At 45.2% G+C, this 21,069-nt stretch overlaps 2 protein-coding genes across 2 annotated transcripts; both read right to left on the reverse strand.

Annotated features, from left to right (window-relative positions):
- Positions 1-941: 941 nt before the first annotated feature.
- On the reverse strand, positions 942-9,333 carry LOC107651099 (membrane primary amine oxidase-like). The gene is made up of 4 exons (XM_056816697.1): positions 7,296-9,333; positions 4,744-5,029; positions 4,202-4,331; positions 942-2,628 (listed from the first exon to the last, which is right to left on the reverse strand). The coding sequence occupies exons 1-4, from the start codon at positions 8,881-8,883 to the stop codon at positions 2,350-2,352; spliced, it is 2,283 nt and encodes a 760-aa protein (XP_056672675.1). The 5' UTR covers positions 8,884-9,333; the 3' UTR covers positions 942-2,349.
- A 186-nt stretch (positions 9,334-9,519) lies between these two features.
- LOC100011232 (amine oxidase copper containing 2) lies at positions 9,520-20,455 on the reverse strand. Its single transcript, XM_016430455.2, has 4 exons — positions 18,558-20,455; positions 14,152-14,437; positions 13,816-13,945; positions 9,520-10,465 (listed from the first exon to the last, which is right to left on the reverse strand). Exons 1-4 carry the CDS (start codon positions 20,359-20,361, stop codon positions 10,199-10,201), a joined length of 2,487 nt encoding a protein of 828 aa, XP_016285941.2. The 5' UTR covers positions 20,362-20,455; the 3' UTR covers positions 9,520-10,198.
- Positions 20,456-21,069: the final 614 nt, after the last annotated feature.

Raw genomic sequence — 21,069 nt, forward strand, 5'->3', positions numbered from 1 at the left:
TTAGAAACAAATGTGCTGTCTGAGCTTCCCCTTCTTTTATTCTTTCTCTGCAATGTGTCACCTTGACTCCCATTTCTCTCCCACTTACTGGCTTACCCTGTTGTCCCCCTTCCACTTTTCCAGGCCTGAAGATGGGAGTAGGGATGTAATTAAATTTTACTGGAAGATATTAGAAACTAAATGTCTCAGGATGCTGCTTTGATGATCCTCCACCCGCTGCCCATACACTGAACATAGCTAGCTGCTCAAAATCTCTGTTCTCTGAACCGAGTCTGCTGCCCTCTCCCCAACACAGAATATGATAGGGCTGTGCTTCCTCTGCGTGAGGGTTTTAGGTTGGAGAATAGGAGGGGCTCCCTCTTACCACCCCAGGCTTATGCTTCCAGGACAAAGTTGCTGACTGAAAGTTAAAACTTTTCAAGATAGCCAGCCATCACAGGAGCATGCAGCAAGTGCCAGAGACGTCAGAATTTCTTAGGAATGTGGACAAATTATTTATCCTGGTTTCTGCCCATCTCTCTACTCCTCAAGAGTAAACATCTCAGTTCCTGTTTACTACCTATTTGAATATGCAGACATTCCAAGGAGGGACAGGTGATGTGAGGCCACTGGGGAGATTGGAGGAGAAGAAGGGGGTCAGAAGTTAGCCTAGATGAGGCTAAACCAATCCCAACATGGCAAAAGCCAATGGGGCAGCAACATATTGAGGTTACAGGAATTACTACAAGTTGTTTTTTTCCTTAATGCTAGTTGATCTAGTGGGCACTCAATCCCACAGTCCTTAGAGAAAATGATCCCTTCCCCTTCCCACCACTCTTCCGCCCCATCCAGATATCTAAATATCTTTCCAGAATTGTCTGATTTAAGCTATTGCTGTTGCTTTGATCCTTCTTTTGTTATTTCACACATGAATATGAATAACTCACACGATTATCCATGGAGAAGATAAGGACCCGGAAAAAGTTTATTTGGCTGGTACAAACAATATTAGATTCATTAGGAAAATGTTTATTACATCTGAGAGTGACAGACATCCATACAACTTGCTTCTTTATATAGACATACATGGACAGAGTATCTGTCCCCAGAGAAGGGCATTTTGTCACTTGAGGGGAAGTGATCTTTATGCTGGGATAGATAAAAATTATTATCCTCTCATCAAAAACATCACCACCCACTATATCCTCAAGACCACAAGAAGGAGAGGATGGATATTAAGGTCATTAGAGATGGGAGTGGAGGATGGGGTGCAAGTGGTGCAGGTGCCATTGTCATAGAATCTCACTCTCCTGTTGCTGAAAAAAAAAAGCTGAAAGCATTTATAAGCATGTACTATGAGCCAAGCACTGTGCAAGACAAAAAAATCAAGATCTTTGCCCTCAAGGATCTTACATTCTCTTTTTTTAAACCCTTACCTCCCATCTTAGAATCAATGCTGTGTATTGATTCCAAGGCAGAAGAGTGGTAAGGGCTAGACAACGGGGGTTAAGTGACTTGCCCAGGGTCACACAACTAGGAAGTCTATAAGGTCAGATTTGAACCCAGGACCTCCCATCTCTAGACCTGGCTCTCAATCCACTGAGCCACATAGCTACCCCACCCCCCATCTTACAGTCTATTGAAAGTCAGAGTCTAAAGACTTTGAGAGTAGGAATTGTTCCATTCTTTGTCTTTGTATGCCCCAGCACAATGCCTAGCACAGAGTAGGTGCTTAATAAATATCCATGGATGACTGAGTATAAAAGCTCAGAGGAAGAGAGATGTAGTTGGAAGAGAGGCACATTAGAACATTTCAGTAGCTCTATAAATAAATAGAGGCTTAGGTAAGACTGTCCTGGAGTCCACAAGGAACCTCCAAGGGCCTCCATTGCTGCCATGTCCACCAGTCTTAATATCTATTCCTCCCCCATCCCTAATTATACCCCCAAGTCCCCCTTCCCCCACCTGTTATTTCCTTAGGGGATAAGGAAACAGGAATCTCACAGAAAGAAAGAAACAAGAAGATCCTGAAAGCATTCTGATTTCAACAAATTTGGGAAAAGTCAAAGAAGGGAAAAGATTAAATGTTTTAGGCCACAGTTTGACCACCTACCCCAGGGCCAGGGCCCCAGGTGAGGGGATTCGTCCCTTTATCCTCTCTGAAGCCAGCAATCCACCAAGTTTTAGAATAAGTGAGCCTGAGCTTTAGTATTCACTGATTCTCAAAGGTTTGCACATCCAGGGAGGAAAAGGAAAGTCTGGTAGCTGTGGAGAGAACAGCTGTAGAGCTTCGGCCCTGGTATTAATCACACAGTAATCCAGTGCTCCTACTTCCTCACATATCTGAACGCTGAGGTCAACAGCCAGGCCCTAAGACCCTGTTCTAAAACCACCATGGGTGAATTTGGGGAGCTCAGGAGCACAGGCGGCTGTCTCTGAAAGGCATGAAGCAGGGTTGACCTCACAGACCCCAGCATCCTTGGCATTCTGAAAGTAGACGGCGTCAGGAGACTGGACAGATGGGTCCTCGTCGAAGAAGTTATAGGGCCGGAGGAAGAAGCCAGCGCCATTCCCCACAGTCACGGTGTTAGGGATGTCCTCTGCGTGAGGAATGTGCAAAAAGCCAGCTGTCACCCAGGCAACCAGGTCCTGAAGGAGGAGGAAGCAAAAGGAAGCCTCTGAGAGGCAGAACCTGATCCCTCACAAAGGGCCCTAGAAGGGGGGACCCAGCTTGGCAGAATAACCTCCTTTTCTAGCCCCTCAGAAAAAGAATCTCAGCACAGCCAACATCCTATCCTTCTGAGCCAGAGGGAAGCCGGCCAACAAGTAAATTGTATTTGAGGGGAAGAAGGGTGACATTCGCCCTCTCACCTTGCTTCTGCTCTAAAGACAGCGAGATGGATGGTGAAATGGGGATGGTGATGAATGCTAGTGGTACCCAAAAGCCTCTAAGAAGTGGTAGTCCCTGAGCTATATCTGGAAGGAATTCTTTAAAAAAAAAAAACCCTTACCTTCCATCTTAGAATCAATACTGTTCATTGGTTCTAAGGCAGAAGAGTAGTAAGGGCTAGGCAATGGAGTTTAAGTGACTTGCCCAGGGTCACACATCCAGATTTGAACCTAGGACCTCCAGTCTCTAGGCCTGGCTCTCTATCCATTGAGCCACTCAGCTGCCCTTGGAAGGGAGGGATTCTTAAAGGTGGGGGTGAGTAGAAGTCCATTTCAACCAGAGGAGAGGCAGAAAATTGGGAGTGGGTAGCAGATAGCCTGTACAAAGTAACAGGAACACATGTCCTCCCTCCTCTCACTGCATAGAACCAGAGTACTCTCTGGTGGATCCAGAGCTAGGTCTCCTAGCTTGGTCTTATCTGCCCAGGTTATCTCAAGAGCCCTGTCTATTAAGGAAAGAGTGGTACAGCCAAGGAGGGTACAGTGTATGGTGGGGCATCTGGAAAGATGCCTTCATTAGGAAGAGGGTATGTACACTAGATCATGGTAGAGTGGGTGGTAGCTTCCAAAGTAGGAAATGTATCTTACTCAATGGCACTGTGTATTGGTTTTAAGGCAGAAGAGTAGTAAAGACTGGCACTGAGGGTTAAGACCCCTCTACCCAGTGTCAAGAGCAAAATCACGCTACTGCCAAAACCTGAAAAATAAGCCTCAAGATGGGTTGCTGGGTTTTACCCAGGATCTTTGGCAAATGTTCTTACAAGGACCTGGGAACACTTTCACACAGAATTAATGAAGAGTTTCATTGAAGCATAAGAAGGGCATGAATCAGCTCCTTCTGAGGCCAAAGGGTTTCTAGGGTACTGGTGAAAAACTCAAATAGAAGGCTCCAATATAAGGAGCCCTGCAGGCTGCAATATTGACTCAGAAAGCCACATATTGACATTATTTATGATCTGCTATATTTGTATTTTTTTGTTGTTAAATAATTCCCAATTACATTTTTAATCTGGTTGAGGGAGGCCAGGGGGTGTTATGGACCTCATGTATCCTAGGCAAGTAGGCATATCTGCTCAGTTCTAAGGAACCCAGCACTCTGTTCCACTGTATAAAGGGGAGTCCAAAGCCTTGGTGTTGCTTTAAGATGTTATACTTACCTAATTAGTATAATGAATACTTGTGGCCACCCTCTATGAGAATCTGGTTTGATGGAGAGTGAAGCATGGGGAAGGAGATTCTGCCACCCTTGCTCTCCCTCCCCAGGGTTGCCTACCTTGCCTGCTATGGTCTCATTGTTGATGAAATCAGTGAAGTTCACGGTGGGGGTCCAGGGATCATTCTGATTATAAATACTGGTGCTCGAAGGCTCTTCCTCCTTCCTCTGTGTCACAGCCAGTTGGTACCTAATCAGGGATTATGGTCAGAGCTTCCAGATGAAAGATGGTATAATTCCACCAGAAGAGAGTAGGGAAAAGGAACAGGGATCTTTAGATTGCCCCTTCTTCCTCTACCTTTTCCATTATTAGAGTTGAATGATTCAACTTATCTTGGGACTTATAGTGCTTTCCTAGGTTTCACTGGACTGTTCCCCTGCTCATGGGCAGGATGGCCCACCCCCATTCCAGGCTGACAGAAGTCTCTCCCCCATACCCAGGGATCTCCAGAGAAACTGATGGCCTAGACTCTTTGGCTGACCCCATTCTAGTGTCTTCCCAAGATCCACCATTCTCCATCTCCTTCACTGCCTCTGAAGGCAGTTTCTCATATGCTGGTGCCTCCCTCACCCCCACCCCCTGGTTGGCGCTGACCCCTGACCTCCCCCAGCTGAAGGCTCTTTCCATGGTGCTCTCCTGGGGCATTGGCTGCCCTGCAAAGTTAATGATCTGGATCCGGTATCCACGACGGTGACCCCAGGCATTGGTATGGTTACTGGCCAGGTAGATGTATCGAGGAGTGGTGCCCCCAAAGGGGAAGGCTGCCTGGTCTTCAGTCTCCAGTGTCTTTTGTGTCAGCTGCATCTGCTGCATCTTATACTCTGAGTTCCAGGGTACAGGCCTAGACTCAAATGCCATGTCCTCTGCCACCACCCAGTTCTCTTGTCCTACAAAGTCAAGGATACACTTTATACAGTTAGTCTTGATTCTCTCCCAATAAACCCAGGGCTGGGGAAAAAAGGTGGGGTAGAATCAAATAACAATTCAGGTTAAAATTGCAAATATCTCATTCCTTCTGATCACCCTGTCCTCACCATCCTTTGGCTAATATAGCAAAATTATTCCAAAACCTGGAGGTGTTTTTTCAACAACTCTCCACACTAATATTAATCCCTGCTGTTCCAATGAATCCTGGTCTTCATCTGATGATACCCTGGCTTTCTTTCAAGAACTTCCCCATTGTGGACACCTAGATGGTACAGTGGATACAGCGTTGTGCCTAGAGTCAGGAAGACTCATCTTCCAGGGTTCAAATCCAGACTGAGATACTTACAAACTATGTGACCCTGTCACTTAACCTGATTTGTCTCAGTTTCCTCATGTTGGAGAAGATAATGATAAACCACTCAAGAACTTCTGCACACACAGCCAAAAACTCAAATCACTCTATATAAGTTGTTTTTTTCATAAATAGACACCAATGGTATGTTCTGTCAGTCAATCCATAAGCATGTATTAAGTACCTACTATGCACTAGGCGTTGTGCTAAATACTAGAAGCCACTTGTCCACAAGGAAGCCATGAAGTGGCAGATCAAACTCCTAAAAAAGAACTCTATTCTTCATGAGGAAATGACTTAAAAAAAAAAAGGATAGCTACAACCCCCATAAACAAGATTAGTTCAATTTACTTTCACTTCTCTTAAACTGAAGAGTAGTTATATTCTTTACACAACTATATATCTTTTGGTTAAGGACAGAGTAGGGTTTTCATCCCTTGCTAAGGTCAGGGAAATCAAGGTATACTGGAAAGGCCACAGAGGGATTGGGCAATTGCCAGAAACTTCCTCAGTGACCAAGGGATTCAGGTTAAGAAAACCTCATGGGGGAGTCATTTAATTTCTCTGGGGCTCAAGTTTCTTCCTCTGTGAAATGAGGGGGATGAACATAATGGCTTCTAAAATCTCTCTCAGCCCTAAGTCTATGATTCTCTGAGAAGTAGAAGTGCTACTTATCATTTTTTCATGCCCTTCCCTCTTGCCCAAATGTACTATGTTGGAGGGAGAAGAAGAAATAAGAGAAAGGTAGAAATTTCCTGGGAACCAAAATTGACCCAGACTTGCCTGCTCATATATACTCCCTCCCCACAAATCCCTTAGAGACTGGGATTGGGATGTAGCCACAGCAAAATGCAAAGCCAGTGCCCCCTGCTCTGCTTTGGTTGAAGAAATCAGGGCCAGAGGGAACTAAAATCATGAGCTCTTGGGCCCAAGTTAGACTTGAGAAACACTCAGAATCCTCCAGGGAAACCAGGAAAGAGAAATGAGATCATAGGCTACAGACTGTTCCTTGAGGCCTAATATTTCCCATGACTTTGTCATGTAAAAAGTCTTATGTGAAAGTCCTTTAAGGTGTTCTGAAACTTAAAAGCAAGAAAACAAATTGAAAATCATGGGTGAATTTTGATCCCCAGGATCACGGGAGACAGAAGAGTATAAATAATTAAAACAACAGCTCAAATAGTTTTTTAAAATGCTTTTAAAAATCAGATCCAAAATCAACAACCATAAAAATCAGCCCCTAAATAACTAAAAGTAGTTTTACTAATATCCAGCTTTGAGCATCCTACAAAATTCTTATCCTGACATTCAAGGTCCTTATTTTCTGGTTGTCATCTTCTTTTCCTAACCTATCTCCTACAGTTCCCTTATTTGTATCCTATGCTTCCAGTCAAACTGTATTTTACTGTTCCCATCTCTCCCTGTAAACTCTATGTTCCTTGACTCTTGGCTCACACTATATCCTTCTGGAATGTCCTCTTTCCTATCTTCACCTGACTTCCTGTGCTTTGAACCCAGCTCAAATTCTCCTCCTCCATGAAACCTTCCCTGATTTTCCCCAACTAAATTCAATCTCTCCCTCCAATGAACTCATACAACATTCTATCCAGCATCTGTGACACTCTTCTTTGAATCATGGTCATTTTATACATCCATCTTATCTCCCCTATTAGACTATAAACTTCTAGAGAACTTCTTTGTATATGATACTTTACCCCACTTTGTCCTTTGCACACAGTAAATGCTTGATATACATTTGTCAAATAAATTAATGGGTGCATTATTTCAAGTTATCAAACATAAAGCAAAAGAGATTTCAAACTTCTTCCCTCTCCCTTCTACCTTTTCCTGTAGGAGCTACGGGACTCCCTCACCTGCCACGTCCAGATCGACTTTGAAGTTAGCAGCATGGGTATGGATGGTGCCCAGGGTGTGCTCCCCAACCTGGTTCCCGTATCTTCGGCCAGCACCAAACAGAAAGGATGAACTGATATAGCCGGTGGCATGAAATTTGACTTCTATGGCTCCGTTGGGATGAAAGGCCATGTCCCATACATAATCATAATTGAGCAGAGTGGACACAGACCTGAGGATCAACACTGTCCCTGGGAGGCCCCCATAATAATAGGAGTAGATATCGGAATGGTGCCGCCGCAGGGGGATGCCCTGGTTCTGTTCAAATATGCACAGAGCATCACGGACTGTCCTTGGAGTCCCAGAATCTGCAAGGAAGTCCCAGTCCACATAGGTGGCCAGGTACGGACAGTCCACTCCTCGGGTCAGTGGTGTGGAGAACAAGCCCATGCCAAAATTGCCATCTAAATAGCGAGTTAGCATGGCTGCTGGGGAGTTGCCACCATAGATAGTCAAAGCCTCCTGGAGGCTAAGCTCATAGACTATTCGCTCCCCCTGGAACCGGACATCAAAGATCCTCATACCGCTGTACAACTCCAGGCTAAAGGTGAAGGTCCAGAGTGGAGAGGCCACTTGACTTTCTTGGACACTGAATCGAGGGCCCTGGGGGGAAAACTGCAGTGGGGGAGGGGGGCCTGGAGGAACTCGAGGCCTGAGAGAGGAGGCAACTTTGGTGCCATTGGGTGCCATCTCTACAACCTCCACCCGACCTCCCTCAAACTCTTGCTCTAGGTAGCCCATGCTCTTATAATAGCGACCATTGTAGAAGACTTGCTGAACGGTCCATCGAGCGGGGTCCAGGGCTCCATGGTCTATGAGCAGCTCTAGCCCCACAGGGTGGAGATAAAGGCCCGCACCTTGGACATTGTAGTAGATGCCAAACCAGGTGACCCGATCCCCAGAGCGCAGGCCTCTGGGCGCAGAGGTCACCGACAACAGGTTCTTCCCATTGTGGTAGCAACAACGATGGAGGAGACCAGCGGCAAGAGGCAACACGCGGTCAGTGATCATCTTGTTCATTTCTTCCATTTCTTTCGTGGACAGTGGGCGCCTGTGGTAGGGGAGGGGCCCCCCATGACGTTCTACAGTCACGTCCCGCAGGTAGGAGGGGTTAGGCAGTGGTCCCACCAGCAGTTCACTCACATTGGGTCGGGCCTGTTGGCCAAAGAAGACAAGGGCTAGGGCCTCTCGAGGAGGTGGGGGTCCCCCCCTGTCCAGGTGGGCCAAGGCTACAGCCTTGGGAGGCAGGTGCAGCTCCACCGAGTAGACGCAGTTATCAGATGGGATGGCTCGGCTTGCATCCACCAGCCCTGACCCCAACTGCCGGGTCAGGAAGCCCATCACTGAGGCCAACTCCTCCCGGGTCAGGTCGGAGAAGATTCGGCTCTGGACGGGATGTGGCCGGAGCTGGCTCTTGGTGTTCAGTGAGGAGCACCGGGGAGGTTGGCTGGAAGCATCCCCACCCCTCCCTGTCAGCAGGACGCAAACCAAGGCAAAGATGGTGATGATGGAGAGAACCAGGAGCACCAGGGCTGTTTTCAGGTTCATGGTCACGTGGAGAATCAGAGAGGCCGGACCCAAAGAGAAAGGGGTGGGGTATCTCCTGCCGGCCCAGGCCAGGAACTTTCTTTCAAACTCGAGGACTGCTTGGGCTTACATGCATGCGCCACAGGGCGAGGTTGCCAGACTGCAGAGACATAGGGAATGTGTAGGGCCAGAGCAGCAGGGGGGAGGACCAGGGGCGGGCCGGGCTGGGAGGGGAGGGTCAGGCGGAACCGGAGGGGGGGAGGGGGAGCCGGGACCTCAGCTGTAACATATAAGGATCTACATTTCCCATCAGGGCCTGCTTCCAGGGTCAGAGCTGGGAGGCATGGCCCACCACGGGCAGTTATTCAAGATGAAATGGGGAAAGAGAGGACGAGAAGAATGTGGAGGAGAGATGGGGCTCCTTGGCATGGCCCTTCCTTCTACCCACCCCCATCTCCAGCCTCCCTCCGCCTCTTCCACCCTGTCCTCCCCCCCTCCCGCATCCAGATGTGTTCTTTCCTTTAGCAGCAAAGTGTTGTTCAGCTTCCAAGGAAACTTATTTTCCCAACCCCCAAGAGCTTCCTTCTTTCCCTTTCTCACAGCCATCTTTCTTATTCTTCCCCTCATGCACCCCATCCCTTATGAATATTCCTGAGAGAGGGTGGAGAAAGTTTAATTTTTTAAAGAATCAAAGTGAAAAGAAAATGAGGAAGAAGAAAAATTAAGAGCAAGCTGGGGATGAATTCTGAAGGGATGTATGGAGTAGACTCCCCACTGATTTTACAAATGTACAAGGGTGCAGCTAGGTGGCTCAGTGGATAGAAGGCCAGGTCTAGAGACAGGTCCTGAGTTCAAATGTGGCCTTAGATACTTCCTAGCTGTAGGACCCTGAGAAAGTCACTTAACCCCCACTGCCTAGCCCTTACTGCCCTTCTGTCTTGGAACTGATACTCAGTATTGATTCTAAGATAAAATGTAAGGGTTAAAAAAAAAAGAAAAAGAAATGTGTGACCCTGGAGAAGTCACTTTAATCCCATTGCCTAGCCCTTACCACTCTTCTGTTTTGGAACTAATACTCAGAATTGATTCTAAGGCAGAAGGTAAGGGTTTAAAAAAGAAACAAAGAAATGTGTGACCCTGGACAAGTCACTTAGTCCCCATTACCTAGACTTTTCTGCTCTTCTGCCTTGGAACCAATCCATAGTATTGATTCTAAGGCAGAAGGAAAGGATTTAAGAGGAAAAAAAAAAAGAATGTAAGTGGGCGTGTTAAGATGGAGAAGAAGAAGGAGGAGGAGGAGAAAGACCAGGGCCAGATGTCAGGGTTCCAAGCAGGATTAGAAGCCATAGTAGGAGAATGGAGGCAGATCAGGCACACAGGCAGCCAAGTCTGGGAGGCAGGCGATGGGGTTGACATCGCAGAGCCCAGCATCCTGGTCATCCCGAAAGTAAACAGCATCTGGGGAGAAGGCGGAGGGATCCTCGTCAAAGAAGTTGTAGGGCCGGAGGAAGAAACCAGCGCCATTTCCCGGAGTCACCGTGTTGGGGATGTCCTCCGCATGGGGAATATGCAGAAAGCTGGTGGTAACCCAGGCAACCAGGTCCTGAGGAAAACAGGAGAGAATGAGAGCCACGGCAGTGAGGCGCCAACTGCACCCACTCCGCCCCCACCCCACCCCCACCCCCAGTGTCACTCTCAGACGGAACTCAGTTTGACAACCAGCCCAATAGTCACACTTCCCCTTAGGGATCCAGTGAGGATGGGAGGGGTCTTCTCTTCCTCACTGGCCTGGTGGCTTCCGCCCTCCGCCCTCTGCTGAAACTGCTCTCTGTGGGGTGACTGTGGCCCCAAGGGCCTTTTTTCAGTCTTTTTCCTTAAATTTGGGGTCCTTTTTAACATTGACCACAGCATCCTCCTATTTTATTTTCTCATTCCTTGGCTTCAGAGGCATCACATTCTCTGGGGTTCTCCTCTCCCCTCTCTCTTAATAGCTCCATCTCTCTTTTTTGTTCATTCCTCAGCATCAAGATAGATGTTCCTCTTTGGCCCTTGATTTTCTCCCTCTACATTCTTCCCCACGTAGTCTTCTCCAACCCTATAGCTTTCAAATATCACCCTCCCCCCCCATCATCATTGTGGTTCAGCCAGGTCAGACTCTCCATGACCCCTTTGGGGTTTTCTCGGCAAAGATACTGGAGTGATTTGCTATTTCCTTCTCTAGTTCATTTTACAGACTAGGAAACTGAGGCAAACAGGATGATGTGACTTGCCCAGGGTCACACAGCTAGCAAGGGTCTGAGGCTAGATTTGAACTTAGGTCTTCCTGATTCCAGGCCTGGCACTCTATCCACTTTATCACTTAGCTGCCCGCCCCTTTATCAATTGAGATATTTATAAGGTATTTAGCTTAGTGCCTGGCACAAGTAGGTAATTAATACTTCTCTCTTTCCGTCTCTTCTTTATTTGGGTGATTCATACATCTATATCTCCAGCCCTGCCCTAAACTTTACATCAATATCTACAACTGTCTCTAAGAAGTCTCTCACTGGAGAAATACCTCAAACTTGGCATGTCCAAAAGAGAATTTTACTAACACTGCTCCTCCTTCAATTTTTTTTTTGTCACCCAATCATCTAGTTATCCATATGCAATTGGTTTGCCAAATTCTGTTGTTTTTATGTTTGAAACCTTTCCTACATCTGTCTTCTCCTCTCTGATCCCAGTTTCACCATTCTAGTACTTACCTTCATCATCATCCTCTTGAAGTATCAAAAGAGCTTCCCAGGACTTCTTAGTCTTCCCTCTTTCCTACTCTTAAATGGATTGTTTTCATGGCTGCCAACATTAAACTTTATGCATTAATCCAGGCATGGTTCCTCTATTCAAATATCTTTAAAGCTGCTTATTGCCTACCAAATAAAATTCAGATACCTTTGTCCGGCATGCCTGGCCTTCCACAATGTAGGCCCTTTCCAGCCTCATCAAATACTACTCTGCTCCACAGACTGCCCTCCAATCAAACTGGACTGTGTCCTGGATATGTCCTGTACTCTCATGCTTGCGTACCTTGTTCATGGTGTTCCGATCTTCACTGTGTCACATATAGTATTTAAAACTCAGTACATGAGTCAAATTTATAAGAATACAAAGCATTTCCCAATTGAAAAATGGTCAAAGGATATGAACAGACAGTTCTCAGAAGAAGAAATCAAACAATCTATAATCATATGAAAAAATGCTTCAAATTACTGTTGATTCAAGAAATTCATTAAAACAAGTCTGAGATACCACCTAACCCCTATCAGATTGGCTAACGTGACCAAAAAAGAAAATGATAAATATTGGAAGACGTGGGAAAATTGGGACACTAATGCACTGTTGTTGGAACTGTGAACTGATGTGACCATTCTGGAGAGCAATGTGGAACCAGGTTCGAAGGGCCACAAAACTATGCTATCCTTTAACCCAGCAATACTATGACTGGGTCTGTATCCCAAAGAGATCAGAGATAAGGGAAGAGGGCCTACCTGTACCAAAATATTTTTTGCAGATCTTTTTGTAGTGGCAAAGAATTGAAAACTGAGGCGTTGTCCATCCCTTGGGGAATGGATGAACAAATCGTGGCATATGGTTGTAATGGAATACTATTGCTCCATAAGAAATGATGAACAGGATGAGTGCAAAAAAACCTGGAAAGACTCATATGAACTGACACAAAGTGAAGTGAGCACGACTAGGAGAACAATGTATACAGTAACAGAAATATTGTATGATGATAAGCTGTGAAGGACTGAGCCATTATCAGCAAAGCAAATTTCCAGGATAACCTACAAGGGAATCATGATGAAAAAGCCCTCCACAGCCAAAGAAGGAACTGTTGGAGTCCAAATGCAGATCAAAGCATGTCAGCTTCTACTTTATTTTCTTCATAAGATTTTTATTGTATGTGTGATATGTGTCTTCCATCACCACATGAGCAATATGGAACTATGTATTATATGAAAGTATGGGCAGGACCTATATCAGACTATTTACTACCTCAGAGAAGGGAGGAAGGATAAGAGAGGGAGAAATATGAATTCTAAAATGTCAGAAAATAATTGTCAACATTTTTTCTACATATAACTGAAAAAATAAAAATAAATCTTAAAAAAGCTCAGTTCAAATGCCAGCTCCTCCATAAAGCCTTCCCTGACTCTCCTAACCAGCACCAACTGATTCCCTGATGACTTCACCTTTTGTTGTACCTATATTATTATTACTATATTATTTTGGCTTGTAGTTATGAATGAGTCGAAAAAGAATTGGATTTTGATTCAGATGTGGGTTTGAATACCAATTCTGCCACTTACTATCATCTTCATCATGATCTTGAGCAAGGACAACCTCTCTTAGCTCAAATTTCCTCAATTGGGAAATGAAGGGGTTGGATTAGGTGACCTGTAAGGCCATTTCTATCTCTAGGTCTTGTGGTTCTGAGTCTTATGCCCTTATTAAACTATAAGATCTGGGGGCAGCTGGGTGGCTCAGTAGATTGAGAGCCAGGCCTAATGATGTGAAGTCCTGGGTTCAAATTTGGCCTCGGACACTTCCTAACTGGGTAAGTCACTTCACCCCCATTGCCTAGCTCTTACCTCTCTTCTACCTTAGAACCAATACACAGTATTGATTCTAAGACAAAAGGTAAGAGTCTAGAAAAACAAACTATAAGATCTGTGAGGGAACTGTTTTTCATGGACCTCCTCCAGCACTAGAGCACATTGCTTTGCATATTGTCAACACTCAATGATTAGGTTGGTGTTTTTTGCCCCTGGTTGATCATCAGAGAAGTCTCCATCCATCTAAATGGCTCAGCCATCCAAAGATCTAAGGATTGGCATCTTAGAGTCAAAAAGACTGAACCACTTGGAAACTAGGTAATTCCTCTCCTACCCCCACTCCAGGGCCACTGACCTCTCCTGAGAGCACCTCATTGTCAATGAAGTTGGCAAAGACCACAGTTGGTGTCCAGGGATCATTCTGGTTGTAGATGCTACTGCTCTGTGGCTCCTCCTCTTTCCTTCGAGTCACTGCCAGCTGGTACCTAAGTATGAGGTAAGGGCTTCAGGTAAGCCTTAGGGCACTTGTTGGGGAGTGGGGTGACTGTTGGAGGGGCAGAACACTTATATAGTGAGTCTTCTGTCCAGATACTGGGGGATACTGTTGCCCATCTCACTTCCCTTTGGTTTGGAAGGAGAAATGGGGAACTAGTGAGTTTCTTTCTGATACTTCCCACCCTTCCTTCCTCACCTTCCCCAGCTGAATGCCTTCTCCATGGAGGTCTCAAGGGGTAGATGTACTCCAAGAGGACTATGGATCTGGACCCGGTATCCACGGCGATGACCCCAGGTATTGGTGTGGTTGCTGGCAAGGTAGAGGTATCTGGGGAGGGTATCTCCCAGGAAGAAGGCTGCCTTATTCTCTGTGTCCAGTGTCTGCCTTGTCAGCTGTGGACGTTGCAGCTGGTGTTCAGGACTCCAAGGCACAGTAAGGGGTTCAAACATCACATCCTCTGTCAGCACCCAATTTTCTAACCCTGCAGGAGTGAGGCACGGGAGGGGCTGGATTACATTATTTGAAAGCAACTCAGACTCCCCCCCCCCATACAAATATGAGAGGTGATGAAAAAGTGACTCATTTCTGATTGATTGCCTATTTTATTCCCCACAGCTGCCTCACATCTTTTCCTCTAAAATAGTCAGAACTCCACTCTCTCCCCATCTCCTCTGACAATGTCCCTTACCTCCACCTCTAAGATCACGAGTTCTCTCTTGTCTATTCCACCCTCTAAAACCTGTCAACTTATCTTCATATTCTTGCTTCTTTCTGGTCTCAGAGAGTAATTCCCTTGCAACTCTTCCCTTGCCAGGGCTAATCCCCTGACAATCCTCCTCAATTCCTTTTCTTCCAGGCATAGGACTTGCTTTATCATATTCTCTCTCCACAATCTCATCTTTCCCTCTTCTTTGGCTTCTTCCCATCTGCCTTTGGACGTGCTTAGGTTTCCCCTACCCTACCAAGCCTGCCCTTTCCTTACCATTTGTCAAGCTATTATTGTCCTTTCTCATTTATTGTCCTCCTAAACTTTCTTCCTCTTCCCTCAAATGTAGTAAGTCCAGATTTAAGCTTATCATCTTTCCCCTCTTAACCTGCTCCTCCCTTCTGACTACTGTTTCTTTGTGGCATTCACTGTTCACTTAGTTCCTCTTCTCCCCTCCTTATCCCCTTCATAATAATCATAGAGCTATCTTTGACCACTCCCTCTCCTTTTTTTTCTTTTAAAAAATCCTTACCTATCTTGGAATCAATACTATGTATCAGTTCCAAGGCATAAGAGCAGGTAAGGGCTAGGCAAGGGAGGTTAAGTGATTTGCCCAGGATCATGCAGTTAGAAAGTATCTGAGCTCATATTTGAACCCAGGACCTTCTATGTTCAAGGCCCAGCTCTCTATCTACTGAGTCACCTAGCTGCCTCTCCTTAACTTTCACATCCAATCAGTTCCTTGGTCTTGTTTGCTTGCATGGCTATACTTTTCGCATTCATGCTCCCCTCTTTTTGTTCAATAACCCTTACTTTCTTAGTAACTGTAAGAGAGAAAGGCAAAGACTAGGCAAACAGTGTTAAGTGACTTGCCCAGGGTCAAATAGCTAAGAAGTGTCTGAGGTCAAATTTGAACCCAGGTCCCCTTGACTCCAGACCTGGCCTTCTATCCACGGAGCCACCTAGCTGCCCCCTTGCAAAAATTTTTTCATAGGTCTCCAATCTCTATTATCCATTTACCTTGCCTGCCCTACATTCCTCAAAACCACCCTGTATACCATTGCCAGAATTCTTACTGGAAACTAGTCATGTTACTCCTTGGATCAAAAACCATCTTCTCAAGTTCAAATTTCTCTGATCAGTATTTAGAGTCCTCCACTCTCAATAACCACCAATCACCATACCTTTGCAGCCTTACCTCTATGTTACTCCCCTCGAACTCTTATTCTACAGTCAAGTTGGACTATTTTATGCCCTCTAAACATAGCTCATGTTGCTTGTCCTCTTACAACTTTGGTTTTAAAAGCAGTGTTTGCTGTGCATTCTATGTAATGCTCACTCCTGCCTTTTCCTACTGAATTCCTAGTCATTCCTTAAAGTTCAACTCAAATACTACATCAGTCAGAGAATCTTCCTGGAGGATCTTACCTAGCCACCCTGGGTATTTTTTTAAACCCTTACTTTCTGCCTTAGTATCAGTTCTAAGTCAGAAGAACATCAAGAACTAGGCAAATGGGGTTGAGTGACTTGCCTAGGGTCACACAAATAAGGAAGTATCTAATGTCAGATTTGAACCCAGGCTCCCCTGACTCTAGACCTCGTACTCTATCTACTGTGCTAGCTCCTTGATCCCTGGGTATTGAATTTTGAGTCAAAGAACTTGGGCACAAATCCTGACGCTACTTACTACCTGTGTGATTTTGGCAAGCAACTTCCTCCCTGGAGTTGTTTCCTCATTTATAAAATGAGTGGGTTGCTACCTAAATATCTTTTTAAATTAGGAAAAGGAGTCATATTATAATTATCTTGACTAGGGAAAGGAGGGATATTTTAATCAAACAAGTTAAAGTTATTGGAGATAAAAATGGTTTTCACTACACAATAATAAGATTTTGCAATGCAAAAAATACTTCTGAAATTAAGGCATTTTGGGGAAAAGTATTTAGAACAAATTTCAGATTAAATCTAACACAAAATCTCTAAAGATCTTACATATATATGTCACACATGTATATGATCAGTGGAACAATGAGACACAGACAATTCAGAAGAATTACCACCTCATGTTTAGCCAGAATGAGAAAAATAGCAAAAATAATAATTTAAAATTGGTGAGGTTACAAGGAAACTAACTTTTAGTATATCATTAGTGGAATTGTAGACTGGTACAAAGATTTTGGAGAGCGGCATTATGTCAACATTAAAAAAAAAGTCATAACTTTTGTTTTACCCTTCCTATAGGACTTTGCCCTTAAAATATCACAAGTGGGATAAAATAAAATATTTTAAAATATATTATAAAACATAAAATAACATGAAAGTATATTTCTATGAAAAATATTCATAACTGTTTTATTTGTAATAGCAAAAAATATATATATGCCCAAGAATGGCAAAATATAGTATGGCATATTATTGCAATATTAGTACTTTGAGAGCTGGTCTTGGAACTAGGAATACCTGGGTTCAAGCCTTGTCACGCCCTGGCTATAAATTGAAGAGGTAACAGCCTGCATTGGCAGAGGGAGTTTCCTCATCTGGAGTTCTCTAGATCAATGAAATCATAGGCCCAGTCCCTCTCTCTATGGCTCTATTGAATGTGTATGTGCACAAATACACATACATATATACAATAATATTATATACACATATTATATACAAGGAAAAATGTAAAGATCTGTGGCAAAAGATGTAAATCAAGAAAACTGAATCAGAACTATATACACTGACTATTATGGAAGGGAGGGAAGGAGAGGGAGAGGAAAGGGAAGAAGGAAATAGGAAAAAAGCTGAATGGAACTGAAGACAGACTGGAAAGAATACAAAAAGCAAACATATTTCATTTGGTATTTAATTTGCTTTTTAGATAGTTAAAATCAAAATTAGAATAAAATTAGGAAAAATGTAAAAAGATGATCTCCAAAGATCCCTCCAGCTCCAAATCCTGTGCTGATGACTTTGACAGATCTCACTGCCAGTCTCCATCCTCTGTACACTGAATGATGGGGAGGAAACTCCCATTGCATGCATGAAATAGATCTCCCATGTAACTTGCAGGAACAATGGGATGACTTTCAAATGACTTGTTGAGATGCTTAAGGGGACATCATTTGATCAATGGAAATCCTATGTTGCAAGGGAGCTTTCTTCTATTAGTTCCCAACTTCTACCTATTCCATTCACTCCTGTTGTACACTGGTAGCCTTTATTTTTAGGCTCAGGTATATAACCATTGAGACACATAAAGGTATGCCATAAATGCCAGCTATTATAGTGTTGGACTTAGTAAGAGACAGGAAAACTTGGGAGTTCAAACCATGGCCAATGTGGGGAAAGTCACTCAATCTCCTTCAGGTTTCCCCATTTGTGCAATGGGGAGTAATAGTATCTATTGTTCCTGCCTCACATGGAGTTGTTGAGCTCAACTGAAATGTTATCTGTTAAGGGCTCTACAACATCAGTGATTATTAGGTGACACAGGCCACTTTCCTACTTTCCCTTTGGCTCCAACAGCCATTCTGTTGGTAACCACCCAACTCATCCAGAACACCTTGACCCCTGTAGGTTTATGCAGTTGCCCACAGCATCCACCTTGCAACATCACTAAACCCCAAACCGTATTGTGAGAAGATTAAAGCATAGGCAGAAACAGAAAACCTAAAATAATTTAATAATGCTAACTTGCGAATGTGAGTGGGGAAAACTTGTCAGATGCTCGATAACCTGTTTCATGGGCTGTGCCCAATCCATCATAAAATGGCCAACAGAATCCCTTAGGCCACTCCCACCCAATGCATTATACTATTTGTGTGGTGCTCTCATTACACCCTCCCACTCCAGACTGCTGTTTTGGATCCTCCTTCCTAGAGAGTCCTTGTCCCCAATCCCAAATTACCTGCTACATCCAGGTCCAGCTTGAAGTGAAAGGCATGAGTGTGCACTGTCCCCAGAACATGTCCCCCCACACGGTTCCCAAAGTGAAGGGTATTTTCTCCCCCACCTAGGAAGGCTGTATTGATATAGCCTGTAGCATGGACTCGTCCCTCAAGTGCTCCATGAGGGTGTAATACGAAGTCCCAGATGTAGTCATAGTTGCCCACAGATGACACCGACCGGATAACAAGAGCTGAACCAACCACAGCACCAAAGTAACGACCCTGTGCCTGGTTATGGTGTCTTCGAAGAGGCATCCCCTGTGCCTCCTCAAATACACATAGGGCCCCAGGGAGCAACTGAGCTGTCCCCTGGTCCACCAGCACATAGGCATCCACCATGGTGGCTAAATAGGGGCAATCCACTCCCCGAATGAGTCCTCGGCTGTGTCGACCAATTCCGTAAGTGCTATCCAAGTAATGGGTCATCATCGTCTTAGGTGAGTCAGCACCATAGATGGAGAGACATTCCTGGACACTGATCTCATAAGCCACCCGCTCCCCCTGGAACCGCACATCAAAAATCCTCATGCCACTGAATACCCCAAGGCTAAAAGTAAATGTCCAAAATGGAGAGGCTACTTGACTACCCTGGACACTATATCGAGGACCCTGGGGTGAGAACTGTAGAGGAGGAGGAGGGCCTGGAGGTACCTGAGGCCTCAAGGATGATGATGCCCCATCTGGTAAGGGTGGATCGATCCTAACCACATCCACTTGGCCAGCCTTGAACTTTTGTTCCAATTGGCCCAGGTCCTCATAGTAGTAGCCTTGATAGTAGACCTTCTGAACAGACCATCGAGCAGGGTCCAGGTCCCCATGATCTAAGAGCAGCTCCAGCCCCACAGGATGCAAAAAAAGGCCAGCACCTGAGACATTGTGGTAAAGGGCAAGCCAGGTGGTACGCTCCCCTGATCCAAAACCATGAGAAGGTGAGGGCACAGGCGCTAAAGAAGAGCCATCGTAATTGAAGACCGAAGTCAGAAAGACAGGTGCTTTGGGCAGCTCCACTTCCTTCAAGTGCCTCCAAAGCTGGGCAAACTCAGTCCTAAGCATAGGGCGCCGATAATAAGGGATAGGACCCCCATAGCGTTCTACAGTCACATCTCGAAGATAGGAGAGGCTTGGCAGCGGCCCCACCACAAATTCACTCACATTAGGCTGGGCCTGATGGCCAAAGAAGACCACAACTAGAGCTTCACGGGGAGGTGGTGGTTTTCCCCCATCCAGGTGGGCTAGTGCTGCAGCTTTGGAAGGCAGCTGTAACTCCACTGAGTAGATACAGTTGTCTGATGGGTTGGCATGGCGTGCATCTACAAACCCTATCCCCAGCTGCTGGGTCAGGAAGCGCATCACAGAGGCCAGCTCCTCCTGGGTCAGATCTGAGAACAGTCGGCTCCTGTTAGAATGCAGCCAAAACTGACTGGCAGGGGACCTTGAGGGGCAGTGGGGAGGTTGGCTGGAGACAACCCCACCACCAGTCAACAGGACACAAACCAGAGCAAAAATGGTGACAATGGAGAGAACTAGGAGGATCAGGGCCACCCTCGAATTCATAGTGAATATAAAAACAGTGCAGTATTGGGGGTCCCACGGAAAGTTCTCCCAGTTGCTTCTCCCAGCTCCAGGCAGTGACTGGGGGAAAAACCTACTCCCTGGGTTAGGATTGAAGCTCTCCACCCTCTGGTCTAGAAATGCAGTTTCCCCTATAATTGGCTTATTTTGGTCCTGCCCTCTCCATTTTCCTCTTCTGTGGTTTGGCTTCATTAATTACCACCCCCACCTCCACCCTCCAGAAGAGCCCAGCACACCAGTGAGGCAGGTTCCAACAACAATAAGAACTGTAGGTAGTACTTTTTGTCATTTCCAGTGTTGTTGGTTAAAACCTTTAATTTAGGAGTTTCCTTTAGTTGAAGGAGAGCATTGACAAAGGGCAAAGAAATTTTTAGAATTTTGAAGAACATCCAAACAGGTGCTGGAAAGATTCCTGCTTTAAAAGTCTCCTTATGAGGCAGCCTTGTGCAGAGGTATAAAGTGTACTAGATTGAGTCAGAGAATCTGAAATGATGGATTAATATCCCGAGTCTCAGGGAAAAGCCACTTTACCTTTTTTGTAGGGGAGGGGAAGGTGGAAGGGGTCTGTTTCCTCACCTATGAAATGGAATGGAAATAGTTGATTTCTAAAGTCCTTTACTAACTGATGCTGTATATACATATATGTATATGCCTGTCTCTTCATAGAGCCTTGGGTGAGGGTTTCATTTTTAACAGAATCCAAAGAGGGGTATAGAGGGAGTCAACATCTGCACCACACCTCCTCAGCTACCTATTTCCTTAGGGAAAATAAACTAGGGCCTATAAGCCTTTCAAAGAAAGGGAAATCCTAAACTCCAGGACCAGGAAACATTTCTGCCTCCACACCTCTGCTTCATTCATATTCCAAGGAAGTCCTCCCTCCCCAATCTCCATTCTCCA

This window comes from Monodelphis domestica, chromosome 2 (assembly GCF_027887165.1).
Source record: "Monodelphis domestica isolate mMonDom1 chromosome 2, mMonDom1.pri, whole genome shotgun sequence".
Lineage (NCBI taxonomy): Eukaryota > Metazoa > Chordata > Mammalia > Didelphimorphia > Didelphidae > Monodelphis > Monodelphis domestica.